Here is a 17,296-nt window from a genome sequence, read left to right as displayed (position 1 = left end):
CCCCGAAATAATCATGTTTTAACTGGGGACCCGGCACCCTGACGAGCACCAAGAGTTGATGAATTTTGTATAACACGTTACTATTGTGAAAATAGCCGATCTACATGCTCACAACGCCTCGCGTTGCGAGGCGTTTTGAGCATGTAGATCGGAACCAAAGACAATGCATAGCTATTTTTTTCCAGGACCTTCCAGGACCCTTGATCAATTCCAAAACTTTTCCAGTACTGGAAAAATATTTTTCTAATTTCAAAATATTTCCAGGAATTTCATGATCGTGGGAACCCTGTACATAAGAAAAAAAACATTTTAGTACTTTTCCCACCACCGTTTCTTGCAAAAGTCTAGAAACTAGACAACATGTGTCCATGGCACGTCAGTGATTTTTGATTGATATCATATAATAGAAAGGGAATTACATCACATATCATACAGGAAAATAAAAAAAAGTAAATACTCATTTTAATTAGAGCAAAATATAGGGAGTGTGTAGGCGTGGAGATTTTCAAAAACCGACAACGAAAAATCTCGGTTCATAAAATAGCCGGCGTCGTGTGGGCTACCCCCTCAGGAACCTGACAAAGGTCATGTATATTAAAGGAAAAAGCTCAAGTAATGTTTCTGGAGGTAATGGAGGAGATCAAACAATTGTTGGGGGTTACAGTTTCAACGGAGGCAGCCATTTGTTAGCTCACAACTACTGGATGAAAAGTGCTTTGTTGTGGAAATAATACGAATAAAGTTGAGGGCCATATCTTTTTTTTTTACCCATTTAGGCCTCGAATTATTGAATGCTTTAGCTATTGAAAAATAGCAGATATACACAAGCTCACAGCGCGCTGCGAGCTTGTAGATCTGCTAGTTTTGAAAAAGTCGTGAAAATGTGTGCAAATCTTTGAATATATGTATTTTCAAAGCGAACGCTTGTAACTCAAATTTTGCTTCTGGGGGGTCCCTGGAACTAGATATTTTGAGATGGGGGTCCGTGGCCAAATAAATATCATTTTGGGGGTCCCTCACATGGAAAGGTTTGAGCATCACTGACATAGGCCTAGTAGTCTGTCAAGAACAGACTAACTGAGCTCCATTTAAGTGAAAAGGACCTTTTCTTTGACCATGGCTATAGCCAGATTGCTGACAGAAACATAGGTTTTTCCAAAAATCTTAGAAGGATTCAAAAGACACTATCGGGTCAAAATTCTAATTTAAAAAATAGCAGATCTACAAGCTCACAGCGCTGCACTCGGAGCCGCGCTGTGAGCTTGTATGTCTGCTATTTTTCAATAGTTAAAGCATAAAATAATAATACACAATACTGTGTACCCGTTCTGAATGGATTAAGCAAGTAAGGAAAGGTGAACTTACGAGACTTTCTGTTTCATTGCAGTGTCCGGGTCAGTAGCTGTGTACGCCACAACTTCCAAGCCAACGGCCAAGTCCTCTGGCTTCACCACCAACTTCTCCACCGGGTTGAAGATGGGCGCCTCGTTGACGTCCACCACAGTCACTATCACCGTGGCAGTGGCCGTTGGCAGCTTTGTGGCGAAGGGTATCTCGTTCTCAACAGCAACCAGCAGTGTGTACTTGCTGTTCACCTCAAAGTCCAGGGCCTTGATGGATAGGTGGAGAAAAGCACAACACAATGCCACACAGACATGTTTGTTACCAGCAACCAACTCTAACCCACTGGTTAACACCCTAGAAATTATCTAGGAGTTCAAAAAAATCCACTGTGGTGCATCCGGTTTGGCTGAATCCATTTTATATGATGGGAACGAAAGCAGATATTTGTCGCTGCGCATATTCTTTGGGGATGGGGCATGTGGGGATCCATAAAGCAGCAGTCACAACACAGAAATGTGTGGGGAGGCATTTAACTAATTTGCTGCACTTTAAAAATGGAATCCAGTAGCTTTTGCCTTTACTGATAGATTACAGTAGGCAAACAGGAAATGGGGAGAGAGAGAAGGGGAGTGGCCATAGACTGTATAAAAGATATGGACAAAGCGAAGCCATTGGTTTCTATGCAGCGCAAATGACACAATATGGGTCCTTGTCATGGGTGTTGCCATCATAGACTGTAAAGGCACCAGAGGATGCTATTGGCTGCCAACGGTCACGTGCAACCGCAGGGATACATGGGAGAATGTGGTCGGAGCCTCCCGAAATACAGCACACGAAGAAGAACACAGCCGGCAGGTATCAGTTTAGTTGGCCACGCCCCCTGCAACTTTATCATCAATTTTAACATAAATGGGACCTTATTTTCACAAAACGCATATCGTGATTGAAAGGCAATTTTTAACTAGCGATAGGAACCATAAAGTTCATGAAAATGTTAATTAAGGTTAGAAAACGAAAGGGGAAAAATTAATGGGGTCCAATAATGGAGAACAATTCTTTTTGCGACCGGCCGGGGGGGAAAACAGCGCAACTAGCGGCCAATCATAGGAAGTTTTAGTTCCGTATTGGAGTCATTTTAAATCGGCGGAACTATGCCCCTGGTTCCAACGCATTTTAGCCTTCAGTGGATGGGGTTGGTTTGCACTTATCTGTGTATTATTTTAACAAACTGCAGTCAGCAGTGATCATAACAAAAGGACATACCATGAAATATCTGCTGTAGTGTACCATTAATGGGATCAATAACAACTAGGACTTCAAAGTCAAAAATCTGAACTGAGTGGTCAGCTTTCTACCTTAGCCGTCTTGATGATTCCTTCCTGGTTGTTAACGGGGGAGGTTTCCACAGAGAACAGTCCAGCGCGGTCACCGTCAACGATGGTGAACTTGGCGTTCCAGGCTGGGGTGTGGGGCTCGTCGCCATCCGTCACGGCCATCTTAACAACCACAGCTCCCACTTTGTTTTCTGGGACCATCGCCTCATACTAGGAGAGAGAGCACAGGCACGTGTCGAGTAAGAGTGAGTGTACATACGAATAGTAATCCGCTAGCATAGTGTATGTCACACTTTATATTCTAATGTCAGCCTAAATCTTGTCCACTTGTGGCATTTCATATTTGATGTCCTTATTACACACCAAGTATATTTTATGTTTGGTTTGAGAATAAAGTGGAGATTGTGCCAGGAAACGTCCAACAGCAAGTACTGTACTGTACTGTACATATACAGTTACCTTTACCACATAACATGCCTACATTCTTAATTTTCAGGATAACGTGGCTCTCTACAGAAATTCTACACCTCAAAACATGTACAGTATTTGTGCCTCCTTTACGTCAACCATATTTGCCATATATACTTACCATTGGCTTCTGAAAAGCGGGCGCATTGTCGTTGCTGTCTGTGACTGTAAGGATAACTTTTGTTCTTCCGCTCAACCCGTCTCCCCTCATATCTGCTGCTTGTATTTCCAGAGTGTACTTTGGGAATTTCTGTTGGCACGCACACGCACACACACACACACACACACACACACACACACACACACACACACACACACACACACACACACACACACACACACACACACACACACACACACACACAGAGTTTAGCCTATTTAAGGATCTAGACATTTTGCAGAAATACACATTTCTTCTTGCAACATATGTATATATACACAGTTCAAGAGTTGAAGGTATTATTACAACACAGCTCTCCCATATTTACTTATTTACTTACAAAAATGGACAACAGGCATCTGTTTTTCATCTCGCCTGCTTACCAATTTTGATATTCAGAGATGGAGACAAGTCTACTATAAATATTTTTGGGGGAATTTATTTAACTGAAGGAATGATGGCCCAAATGTTTAATCAATGGAATCACAGCTTACCTCTCGGTCCAAACCACCTGCATCGACTCTGATGGCTCCACTGACTGGGTTGATCGCAAACAGGTTATCAGCAGGAGTCTTTGGCTCCTGATTCAGAATGCTGTAGCGGATATCTGAATTGTCATTGGCTGGCGCATCTGCATCTGTAGCATTCACTGTACACACCACAAAGCCTGCAGAAATAGACAAGGAGAGACAGTCTTTACAATGGCCCTCACACTGCAGTGTGACAGACAAACCAATGAAGCAGACAGATACCAGCAGAACTTAAGTGTTAGTTTATGAACTGGATGCAGTGAAAGACCAAACATGTCTTCATGGTAAAACTACAAATGTATGTTATCTTACCAAGAGGTGAGGCCTCAGGGACCTGTCCCAGGTAGGTGTCTTGGGTGAAAACAGGTTTGTTGTCATTCTGGTCGATGACAATCACATTGATGTCCATTGGATCCTCACCAAGCTTTCCTGATTGCGCAAACACCGCATGGGCTTGGAGCTGTAGAAACAAACATATTAGAACAGAAAACACATTCATTAATTAATTAGCCACCTAATTCCAGACAGCAAAGGGGAAAATAAACTGCTATCGCTCTAAGAAATAAGTTATGATGCATGCATGTACACACAAATTCAAATTAGCACAGCATTTAAAAACACTTAATCCCATGATGAGATTAGAGTGTGGGATCCTCATCACACGCACACATTTCCTACCGAGTAAAAGGGTTTTTCCTCTCTGTCCAAGGGCTGAGTAACAAACAACCAGCCGGAATTTTTATCTATGGTGAAAAGGCCAACAGGGGGCTGGTCTGCTCCGTTCCCAGTAATGCTGTACAGCATTGGCATCTCGTCACCGCCATCTGAACGAATCTGCAAAGAACAAAGTAGAATAGAAACTTGAACATGTACCAGTACACACAGGCTATTTAGTTTAAAGCAGGGGTTTTCAAAGTGGGTGACGGGGCACCTTGGGGTGCCGCAACGGCAGTCCAGGGGTGCTGTGAGATCATTTGATAATATTTGGAATTTATTTGGACACTTGAAAAAATATTTTGTATCATTTAAAACTTGAAGTACAAAGTTATTTTCAGTCAATTCTAACCAAAATGGCTAGTATCTCAACGTTTTCCTCGCAACATAATCACTAAAATATCATTACTGTCAGGCAGAAACCTGTCACACAAAACTAGTGAAAACAGCCGATCTACAAGCACACAACGCCTCACTAGTTTAGTACATTTTATAGATGATAAATACAAAATGAACGGTTTTGGATATACAAGGTTTCCACCCGACAACGCAGATATGCTATAAATATACAGTAAGGTGCTGGGAGTGAACATTATAATGTAGGGGTGCCTCGGATTAAACAAATATTTATGGGGTGCCCTGAGACAAAAAAGGTGTGGGAACCCCTGGTTTAAAGGATGAAGATTCGATACTTCATTATGTTATGTCCAGGTTTGCACCATCTGATTTCATTTCTCAGTAGTAGTTTTACAGCTGTACAGCATAGTGTCTCAACTATGTGCGCTCAACAGTGGAAGAATTGACAGGAATGTCATCTTCACCCTTGATTGACTGAGTAATTACAAAGGAAACAAATGTCGTCCTTTAAACCAGTGTTTCTCAACCTTTTTTTCTGCATGGGCACACTTTTCATGTCCCAAGAATCCATGGGCACACCAACATAATACGGGGGTGTAAATATCGTCACTGTCGCCAGTGTCGGGAAGAAACCTAACATTTTTACGTTTCTTCGCAAAGTAAAGCCCTGCTTCATCATACAAGGCTGTCGCACAACAGTAGTGAAAACAGCAGATCTACAAGCACACAACGCCTTGCACCACGAGAAGTTGTGTGCTTGTAGATCGGCTGTTTTCACTAGTTTAAATCGTTTTTAAAATGATAAATACAATACTGGCTTTCAAGCAGTTTCAAAAGGGCACACTTGACCCTTCTCGGGGGCACACCAAAGGTCCCCAGGCACAGTGGTTGAGAAACACTGCTTTGAACATGCAAAGCATAACCTGATCTCACCTGGACCATAGGTTTGGGGAAGGGTCCACGGTCGTTCTCCGCAAAGTTGATAGGAGGGATGACCCATGCTCTTTTCTGTCTCCTCAGGCCTTTAGTGGACTTGGAGGGGAAATGCAGGACAACAAGACCAGGATTGGCTGCAGCAGCCTGGAGAAAAATACAGAGTTAAGTTCTCCTGTTTTAGAGGCATAATATTCTTTAAATATTAATGAACCTATTCTTTTTTATAAATATAGCATATGTGTTATACAGTCAACACTAGTGGTGTGCGATATCAAAATTCTGGCCGATACCGATATAATTAATCGGTGTTATGGCCGATAACCAATTATTGCCAATATCGATATGATCTCATTGTATTTAATAGTAATAATAATAATAATGTTGCCAATTCTGAAGAATACATGTAACAGGGTATCTGCAGGTCTAGGAAAGTCAGATTTTAAGACCAATTTATCATTAACAAAAAGGCACACAAGGACAACAATATCTCAGGGGAAATTTTGTACCCATGTTTAGTGATTAAACATGGGTTCCATCGATCCCACTATAAATCTTTTTCTATTGTTGGCTAATTTGGAAAAGATTTGTGTTAACATTTACATTTTAGCGCACAGAAGCGCAACATTTTGACACAGAAGCAATCAATAAATAATTGACTGAAATAATCAGAGCTTTTTGAATATCGCGCCGATACCGATTAATTAAATAACAGAATCAGAGAATACAAAAATACATATTTAACACTGTTCATTATTATCCTCATTATTAACGAGGACCAGGGACTGATCACCCAAGATGCATTTAATTCCATCACTTGTGATTAATCCAATTATAGCAGCTAGCTTTTCTTTATCTATTTGGTATTCTGACTTTTAATATGTGGGAAGGTGGGCATGTTGTTTGTAATGGAAGTCAATGGGGGTTTTGATCGGGCTCAAACGGTGACCAAATGTTGAGTCATACGTCATAGATGTGTCACAGAAGACTGATTTCATAGATTATTGATGTCACAGCCAGGCTAGCCACGTTACAGGATCCCAACAGCCACACGAGTAAATTTGCTTCTCTTTAATCCATTTAGGCATAGAATCATTTAATGCTTTAACTATTGAAAGATACACACAGATCTACAAGCTCACAGCGCGGCACTCAAGCTTGTAGATTTGCTATTTTTGAAAAAGTCGTGAAGATGTGTGCAAATCTTTGAATAGACACATATTATGTGTCCGAACACAGCTGAGGGCTAGTCATTTTCATTTTTTCATTCCATTTGAAAGCTGGGAATCATACAAAATGATATATTGGTTGTGAAGATTGACCCAACAGTTTTGTAGATATGGCTTATAGAGTTATGCCATGCAGAAATACTAGATCTGAGAAATTCAGCCTTTTAGATGAAATGTAACCTGCAAAATGTGAGGTTTCTCTTCACATTAATTTAAAAAAGTCTTATTTACATGCAGAGTTAAGCTCTGGCGTTTAAGTGAAATGTAGCCTGATATTTATGAAAGGCTTTTGTGGCTTTATCACATTTTAGGGAAAAAAAAAAAAAAGTAATTTCAGGGCTGGTCTAAAGCTGTGCTTTCCGAAATGACTGCCCCTCTGCTATGCTGGGTCACATATGTATTTTTAAGCGAACATTTGTTAACACAAAAATGTTGCTTCTGGGTGGTTCCTGGAACTAAATATTTTGAGATGGGGGTCCATGGCCAAATACTTATCATTTTGGGGGTCCTTCACATGAAAACGTTTGAGCACCGCTGACATAGAAACCTAGGTTTTTCAAAAAACCTTAGAAGGATTCAAAAGACACTTATAAAATCGGGTCAAAATCGGGTCAAAATTCTAATGTTCACGAATTTTCAAAAATAGCAGATCTACAAGCTCGCAGCCACTCTGTGAGCTTGTAAATCTGCTATTTTTCAATAGTTAAAGCATAAAATAATAACGAGAGATGTCATTAACTTCATAGTTCACGCCCCCATCCAAAAATGCTCAGTCTCCATACCTCCATACTCTGATGGACGACCTCGGTGCTGTGCTGCTTTTGTTGCTTGGCGGAGTCCATCTCGATGCTGTGTTGCTGCTGACGGCGGTTGACAAAGTCTGTCTTATTGATGTGGTGCTGATCGCGTCCTTGGTGACGATGGTTGCGATTGTGGTGATTAGGATGGTTGTGATTGTGGTTATTATGATGGTCGTGATTGTGGTGGTTGTGAGGATTGTGGTGGTTGTGTTTTCGCTGATGGCGACTGTGACTGTGGCCACCACGGTGGCCGTGGTGGTTTCCATGCTTCTTGTGACCGTGCTTCTGGTGACCGTGGCCGTGGTGACGCCGGGCAGGCTCGTACAGCACACAGGCGGGCACGGTGATGTTCTGTCCTTGGATGTCCCAGGCCTGGACCAGGAAGTTCTTGTAGCCTCCACGCAGAGTCAAAGGTCCGTTCATCTGTTCATGCAAAAAAAGTTAAAAGTTAGGCATATATATATATCGTCGTTGTCAGGTGGAAACCTTGTATGTCCAAAACCGTTTGTTTTGTATTTATCATTTTAAAAATGAACTAAACTAGTGAAAACAGCCGATCTACAAGCACACAACGCCTCGCGGTGCGAGGCGTTGTGTGCTTGTAGATCTGCTGTTTTCACTACTTTTGTGCGACGGCCTTGTATGAAGAAGCAGGGCTTTACTTTGCGAAAAAAACTTACACATTTGAAACTTGGAGATACAAGGTTTCTGCCCGACAGTGATGATATTTTTTGGACAAAATATAGTAGGAACACTAAAAGTATTTTTATGATCTATCCATCAGTAGATGACATGCTAATTACATAGATGCGCATAAATCTTCACATACTGAAACTGAAATATTCTGGATCTGCACATATTATACACATTTCTGCAGACAGTACATGGCATTACATTATTCCACACACTATTCTGTACACTTCCTTATACAGAGATTAGTTTGTGCTATGCCTAGTAACACTCAGTTACTAGGCAGTCTGTCTTTGACCATCTTTCCCACTACCATTTTCAGCCCCACCTGTTCCAATTGGTTTTCCTGATTATATTTATTATTTTCTGATTATCTGGTACAATTACTCATACCCCTGATTTTGTTGCAGCATGGTCACTAAGCAAACATTTCAAAACTAGGTATGTGCACTGCCTAGTAATTCAAATGTTTGCTTAGTGACCAAGCTGCAACATAAAATCAGGGGTATGAGTAACAACTGTACAAAGCAATGTATAAAATGCCCAAGTCTTGATTGGTCTTGATCCAGGACCTGACATGTGGCCTGACTCTGTTCTAAGACTTGTGTATGCCAGAGTACTCACCTTCAATATGCCATCACTGCCTACTTGGAAATGTGTGTTGCTGCAGTTGAGATGCGTAAGTACAAAACGGCCAGAGCAGTTATTAAAGCCCACTGGAAAAGAGAGAAAGAAAACAGGGTTGTCATGAATGTGAAACCATTTTACAGATATAGTAATGTGGAGGTTGTGGAACTTATTCACAGGACTTCGTTTACAGGTGCTGATAAGCGTCTAGCGGATACCCAAGCTTGTACAAGTTCCTGTCCCCCCCGAGCCCCCTGTGATTGGCTGAACCGGAGGTAGGGAGCGCTCCATTGTAGTCACTTGGACCGCGCAGAGGAGGTGAATAGAATGCGTTTATCGTGGGATTGCCCAGGCCATAAATATAACGATTGCATTCACCACGGCTTCGTAACTCGCGTGGCGCTCCGCCGGCCGCGAAGAGCAGGACCAAGGTCCGCTGGCCTTCGCGCCGCTTGCAATGTCGTGGACAATAACTGAATGTCGTGGACAATAACTGAATGTCGTGGACAATAACTGTGACATCTAACCATAAAACGAGCGCTCCCTTTCTAAACACGCTTGGTAATCTGCTAGACGCTGCTGATAAAGTCTTCTATAAGTGTGTAAAGGTTCTTCAGCACAAATAAATTAAAAGGTGAATTAGATTAGAACACTGATCATAAATAAATAAGCACCAAGAGATACAGTACATTTGAAACAGAACGCTGATCAAATGGAAGCATAGCCAACAACAGCCTCAAGAAGAGACAAGCCAATCCTCTGGAATGAAGAATTAACAAGGCCTGAATTTAGATTTTCTAAACCCTAACCCTTCCTGAAGTTCCTCAGCCTGGAATTGAATCATTCGAATTACACAGTTAATCATTAGAATCTTATTTCATATTAGGCTACGTACCTATGGAAATCTTTCTCCCTAAGATACAGTATGTCACTTTGAAATATCTGTTTTCCATCAGAACTGACTGAAAATAACTAACAGACACGTTGTGAGCTTGTAGATCTGCCATTTTTGGTGAAGACAGTTGGGGTGGAAAGAACTCCTCAAGTGCAAATCAGGTCTGTTTTACTAAGCATAAAGGGACTAAGTGGTTAAACGTAGTGATATTGATGAATTCCAAATATTATCAGATTATTCTGAGGCACCCCTGGACTGGCACCACCACGGCACTCTAGGCTGCCACGGCACCCACTTTGGGGAAACCCTGGCTTAGGGAGCTCCTGGGCTTTATCTCCCTTCTGGCGTTGAAACCCTTGGGAAACCTCTCTAAGCCCCTTTTCCACTGGCCCAACACCACACCACTCCACACCGCCCACTTGTGACAGGTTTTCCACTACAAGGACCTGGGTAGAGTGGTGTGAAAGTGGTACTAAACGTGGTACTAAAAAGTATCCAATCTAGAGTAGGACTGAGCTAGGCCAAACAGGGCCAAACACTTAATAATGACTGATCACTCACTGATTTTTCATTTAGACCACCAGGATATCGTTGTAATACATGATAATAGATTCTATTGTGTTATAACCACTATTATAATCTATTATAGTGTATTATAATTATCATAGTAATACATTCATACTTTATAGTGTATTATAATCACAGTTGTAATCCATTATAGTGTATTATAATTTAGGATAGTTGTAATGCAAATTTATATTGTATTATAATCACAGTTAAAAGGGTCAATTTGTTTCTTACCAGTAGGGGTACTTTTGTGTAATGGAAAATGTAGATATTTTTATGTGGTGCGGTGTGGTGTGGTGTGGTGTGGTGTGGTGCTCAAGCTGCAGTCGAAAAGGGGCTTATGCCAACAATGGCCCAGTTTAACCACCATCCTCAAATAATGAAAGAAACATAACAGTAGGTTATTCTCATTCCTATTAATGTGGCTTTTATGTTAAGCAGGGAATATACCGAACAATGTAATTCATATGAATATGAGAATTACTATTAAACTAAATGAAAACTTAAAAAAAAAAAAATCTATATTCTGCACATGCTGGACAATATGGTTTACAACGGTATTTTTTGTGGTGGAAGTATCCAGTAACCATAGCTTTGAACATGGGTAACAGTAGACAGCTGTTTTCCCAAACCTTTCTCAATTGTTGGTCATATCATATCTATTAATGGAAGTAAATGCTTCCTCCACATTGAATTGAGTTCAATTTCTTTTGCTCACGTAACCAGTGTTTGTCTACATGCCTCTGCTAATATCCCCTTACTAGAGAGGGCGAATTAACACATTGTTGTATGCAGAGTGTTCTTTGTTTTATTGTTGGCTAGTATGTTCCGTGTTGGTGACAGTTTACCCTGTCAATAAAGTCATCATCATAAAAAGCCTTATATTCAGCCATTATCTGTTGAACAACATAGGCATGATTCAGAAGAGATTCCTTTCAAATTAGCATACCTTCTAGTTTGCCAGCTTCAAACGAATGAGTACTACAAAGAACAATTATTTAGCATGAAGACAGTGCACATTAAATATGTATGTCTCATGCCTAACTGGTCAGGAATTTCATCTGCTTGGGAAGATCATTTCAAAAGAATCCAGTTACAATATAGTTGGCATATGGCATAGTTGTGTGCAACAACACTGTACTAATGCTGTTGTGATTCAAACCAAGACAAGCCATCAAGTATGCAGACTGACTCAGGCTATGGCTTGCTTGGGGTGGGGACAAGATTACCATCAGCTGAAGAGCACTCTCTGTAGGATCAGGTTACACACATTCATTTTCATTCACTCATTCCTGACAGGGACAGCCAGGAGAGCAGCTTGGAACTGTGTTACATCTAACAAATGTCATCTATGAGGCCCCATTAGAATATGGCACTTTAAATTATCCTAACTTTTCACACATTTTGTGCCTGTAGTAATAGAAAATTGCAAGCCTCAATCTTTTACAATATACAGTATATCTATATGGTCTAACAATATTAACACTGCCATATACTGTAGGGTGACCAGACGTCCCGGTTTGGCTGGGACTGTCCCGTTTTCAAGCTGCGTGTCCCAAGCTGCGTGTCCCAGTGTCCCGACAAATATCTCTAAAACACTAAAATATGTCCCGGTTTTCAACATTCACTACAAAATTGTCCAGTTTTTCGGCAGAATTAAAATAATAGCAGCTGTTTTCAGTGGTTGCATAGATATTATCATGTTCTTTTCATGAAAACATGTCCACCTAACCAATCAGAAAACATGAACAAATTCATTGCGTGTCTGAATTCAACGCTGATGGCTGTTTGTCAATCCTCACTGCCTGTATGCAACCCTGCCGTGTGTATGTGCGCGTGCACGAACGCTAGAGAATGGGCACGCGCGTGCGCGGTAGCGTGCGCATTGCTTTGAGGGTCCCGGTTTTAGGCAACAGGGGTTCGCGTCCCGGTTTGAGCGGCTGAAAATATGGTCACCCTAATATACTGATATCAAGTAGATGCCAGAAAGTGAGATTTCATTTTCAACTGCCAAAGGCTGCCATGTGAGTCACCATAACAGCCACCATTTCTGATAATATCACGGCTCTGTTTGAGGAAGTCAACAAACAATAGAGTGCACGAGGTCAAACTGACTCAACTGGTGAGCTGACAGGTCTAACAGCTTGGGTCACACACCCAGAATGACGCAACAAAGAGAGAATTCTTTGAATTAAGATGATTAAGAATGTTAAGGAGGCACCAATGAATCAATATGCTGATGATCTTCATTGAACAACTGATCAATGCACAGCAGGAGGAACCCCTCCACCCGAACTGAGCTTATAGTGCATTATTATTATGTTGTTTTAGTAGCGCTCTAGTCAGTTTTTGATCAAAATAGTTTTATGTTTAGAATCCATCACTACTGGCATCCCTCCTCTATCACTACACTGCATTCAGGGGTGTCGCACCAAATGCTTTTAACTATTGAAAAATAGCAGATATACAAGCTCACAGCGCGCTGCGAGCTTGTAGATCTGCTATTTTTGAGGTTTTTGAAGTCTTTGAATATTTCAAATCCTTCTGTTTCTATGTCAGTGGTGCTCAAACTTTTTGATGGACCCCCAAAATGATATGTATTTGGCCACGGATGTATTTGGCCACGACTTACAAGGGTGAATATTGCCTACTCTGTTCCTTTTAACCTTTTTCCCCCCCATCTTAACAAAATACAAAGCCAATGATCCACGCAGGGATGTCGCACCAAATTCTGGGCCCTAGGGACAAGGATTCACTTCGGGCCCCCCATGTATGGTCTTCATAGTGGGAACGCATTATTACACATTATTTTGTGCTTTAACTAGGCCTACTGAAAAATAGCAGATATACAGTCAAGCTCACAGCGCGGCACCGAGTGCCGCGCTCCGAGTGCCGCACTCCGAGTGCCGCGCTCCGAGCTTGTAGATCTGCTATTTTTGAAAAAAAAGTGAAAATTTGAATATTTCAATGTTTCTATGTCAGTGGTGCTCAAACCTTTTCATGTGAGGGATCCCCAAAATTACATGTATTTGGCCACGGACCCCCCATCTCAAAATATTTAGTTCCAGGGACCCCCCAGAAGCAAAATTTGAGTTACAAACGTTCGCTTTAAAAATACATTATATTCAAAGATTTGCTTAGATTTTCACGACTTTAAAAAAATAGCAGATCTAAAGCTTGCAGCGCGGCACCCCTGTGAGCTTGCATATCTGCTATTTTTCAATAGCTAAAGTATAAAATAATTAAGGCCCCTCCACTTTGGGCCCTAGTAACTCAGTCCCACTTTCCCTCCCCTTGTGACGCCCCTGATTACAAGGGTGAATACTAGCCTAGCACAGCTAAACAATCCACCCATGTTAAAACAAGGTGTTAGTTAGCTGCATTAGTATATAGTCTGGCCAAGCCAGGCTAGGTGAATACTGCCTACTCTATTCCTTTTAACCTTTTTTCCCCCATCTTAACAAAATACAAAGCCATTATGTTCCACGCCACAGCAGAAATGCTGCCTCTGTGGATGCATGTGAGCTGCTGCAGCCGAGCCCCCATCACCCTGAGGTGCATGCAGAGGGTTCTGGGCGTCAGTCTCGTCAAGCACACAATAATTACTATGTTCCTGTAAATTATTATTTGCTCACACCTGCTTATGTGCCAACTTTGCCATACATTAATTCATAGTTCACTAGAGCACCTCTGGTAGTATGGTAGGCTAGCCTAGACTGTAACAGACTGTTCTCATTTGAACACCCAAATACATATATATCCGGCCAAAGACCCCCTGCTGAAAATATGTTAAGCCAAGTACCCCATGAGAACAAAAAAAATAGAAGCTCACAGCAACAATACATTGTGAGCTCGTAGATTTTCTTCTAAAAAAAAAAAAGAAAAAAAAAAATCACAATGTTTGAAGGCACAAGTCAACATTGCCTTGAGGTTACCTAGAAAGTGGTGTGCCCATAATGAAATCAATATATCTTTTTAAAAAAAAGAAAAGAAAAGAAAAGAATATTACAATATTTTGTAATATTGTCTTGGAGTTTGTTAATGCTCATGTTTTGTGTAAAGCACTTACGTTCCGTGTATAAAATACAATTCAATACAAAAACTTGCTTTGCCTAAAAGGTTACCGCTGCATACCGAAGGGCAGGCCAACATAACAAAGACATGTGCCATCAGCCTCCTCTGTCATGCACCAGGCCGTCACACTCCACTGTCACATTATAGGTCACATGATTTAAACCGAGAAAACAGGAAGCCCTCTAGATCCGAGCAGAAAGTCACCATTTCCACATGACTTCTTCAGTGCCAAAGAGTAACATTTACAGACAAATCACCCACCGGCCAAAAGTGTCACGTCTCCCTCCACTGGCTCCCCGTTGCTGGCCTTCAAAGCCACCAAATGTATGGCACCTCCATACCTTCAAAGCCTGATCCAACCAGACAAGCTACAACCTGTTCACTCAGATCAGCTAACGCAGGGATAATGACAGAACCCTCGCTTGAACCAAGGACAACGATCCACTTGTCCTAGTCTCTTCGCTCTCCTGGCCCCCAAACAGTGGAATAAACTCCCCAGACGGTGCTCTTCAGACTCCTACCCTCGACGACCATACATGTCATTTAGATAGTGTTTCTTTATATTTTATTATAGTTTTTACTGAATAGGTGCTTGGTCTAACTATGTTTTTTTCTGAAATAAAACTATTTCTATGCATTTGATGTTGATGTTTTATCTTACTTATTGTAGGTCGCTCTGAATTAAGAGCGTCTGCTAAATGCCCAAATTGTAAATTGGCAAGGGCATCAAGCATGACATTTTAGTTGACTGCAGTTGATTAATTGTGATAAAAAATTATCGCGGTTAATGATATAATTGTGTTTTTTGGCATTGAACGTTGGAACGTAAATAAAGATTAGGTTTCTGTTTGCCTTTATAGGCTTTGTAGACAAACAGAATTGCACAGGGCAGATATGACAAATATTTAAATATACAAATAAATGACAATGACTGGTACCAAGAATGAAAATAATGTACTATAGCCAAAATAGGCCATATTTATCATGTTAAACCTTCAAAACTAAATTTTAAAATGTGTGGAAACAGCCGAGCTACAAGCTCATAGATCTGCCATTTCCACTATTTTCCAACATGATTGAACATCTGAAAATGTGTCGACATTTACGATTGTCGTCATCATCAGGTGATAATGTAAGAAACTGGGACAGATACATAATTTTCCATGGAAATTGTTGTGAACTTCAATGATGAACCACCACCACCTTGACCAAGGTTTTTTTCTCTTTAACCTAAGCCTCTCCTTAAATTCCAGACAACAATCAGAGGTTTATCTTTCCCCTTTTGGTTTTACTTTTGTTTCCTCGCTGCTGGGACTCTCCACCATTCGTTGGCTCGTACACAGACAGGGGGATTCTAAGGGAATTCACAACACCTTTCTTTCGGTGCTTTTCTGACTAGCGTGGAAACGGTTCCAAATATGGTTTGGTGAAGTGTCTGGCACAGGGAGAGCACAACACATTGCCTGGGGTGGGACTCAAACCTGGGAACCATTCAGCTATGGCCCAATAACTGTTCATTTATAGACAAACCCATTATAAATAAAGGTCCAGTGTATGTCCACTACCTTGCATTGATCAATGTCCTCTCGCAAAGAACACGCAACAATGTGGGGCATTTTTTAAAGTCTTCATTTGAAACGGACAGTGGAGAGAGAAAAGTAGGACAATGACACCCAGCAAACTGTCTGACCGGACAAGAACCAAACTCGCTGACCAGGGCATTGTGTGCGTGTGTCACGGGCCCAAACCACTATGCTCGCAGGTCACCCCTAAATAAGCACATGTTTTGACCAAAAACAAGGTATTCAGGCAAACTAAAGTTTGTCAAGGCACACCACAGGCTGCTCTTTAAATGACAAACAAATGCATGTAGCACATGATTATCAACTAGTTCAAACAAATGATTTGATCTGTGTTCCTGTTTAAATGGGAACCTCGTTTTTAAATAGACAATTTCTCCCCAATTTAGCAGTCATGCCAAATAATTCCTCCCCACATATTGTGTTGCCACTGCTTAGGTCTGTCACAAGTATTACATAATTGTCTAATCGCAATTATTTGACATAATCACGATTATTTTTAATAATCGTCATAATCGAAAATTATATTTTTTAAAGTAAAAAATAGTGGAAATAGCCGATCTACAAGCTCACAACGTGTCGCATTGCGACGCGTTGTGAGCTTGTAGATCGGCTAGTTCCACTATCAATGTTCTTTTTAAGTATAAGTAGTATAAGTATGTCAAATATGTCAGTAATTTCTTTGTATATTTAGGTTGTGTCATATACCATGTGCAACTTGGCCTAAAGCCTAAAAGCCAAACAGAAATGTAATTTTCGAAAAACACAATTAAATTGTTAATCGCAAGTATTTGAGTGACAATTAATTGTCATGTAAAATGTCATAATTGTAACAGCTCTACCACTGCTCCCGTATCTGTTGTACCTCCACATAATCTGCTCACACCCTCCCATACCCATGTTTGCCAGTATGCCATGGTGAGTTTACTCGGTTATCTAGTCAAGTTGCAAGATGACTGTGGCTGCTAAAGCATGTTGGTGCATATGAAAGTGA

At 41.0% G+C, this 17,296-nt stretch overlaps 1 protein-coding gene across 1 annotated transcript in view; it reads right to left on the bottom strand.

The window, feature by feature from the left end:
- cdh31 (cadherin 31) overlaps positions 1-17,296 on the bottom strand; it is a 36,468-nt gene that overhangs the window by 11,158 nt on the left and 8,014 nt on the right. Inside the window, exons 3-11 of the mRNA XM_080740485.1 lie at positions 9,184-9,275; positions 7,852-8,292; positions 5,841-5,987; positions 4,515-4,670; positions 4,149-4,296; positions 3,801-3,973; positions 3,268-3,396; positions 2,700-2,888; positions 1,366-1,610 (exon numbers count right to left, since the gene is read on the bottom strand). Coding sequence (XP_080596611.1) covers positions 1,366-1,610; positions 2,700-2,888; positions 3,268-3,396; positions 3,801-3,973; positions 4,149-4,296; positions 4,515-4,670; positions 5,841-5,987; positions 7,852-8,292; positions 9,184-9,275 — 1,720 coding nt within the window. The remainder of the gene's footprint in view (positions 1-1,365; positions 1,611-2,699; positions 2,889-3,267; positions 3,397-3,800; positions 3,974-4,148; positions 4,297-4,514; positions 4,671-5,840; positions 5,988-7,851; positions 8,293-9,183; positions 9,276-17,296) is intronic.

Source organism: Nannobrachium achirus (genome assembly GCF_963921795.1).
Source record: "Nannobrachium achirus genome assembly, chromosome: 13".
Lineage (NCBI taxonomy): Eukaryota > Metazoa > Chordata > Actinopteri > Myctophiformes > Myctophidae > Nannobrachium > Nannobrachium achirus.
This window is presented reverse-complemented; position numbering and strand designations above follow the sequence as displayed.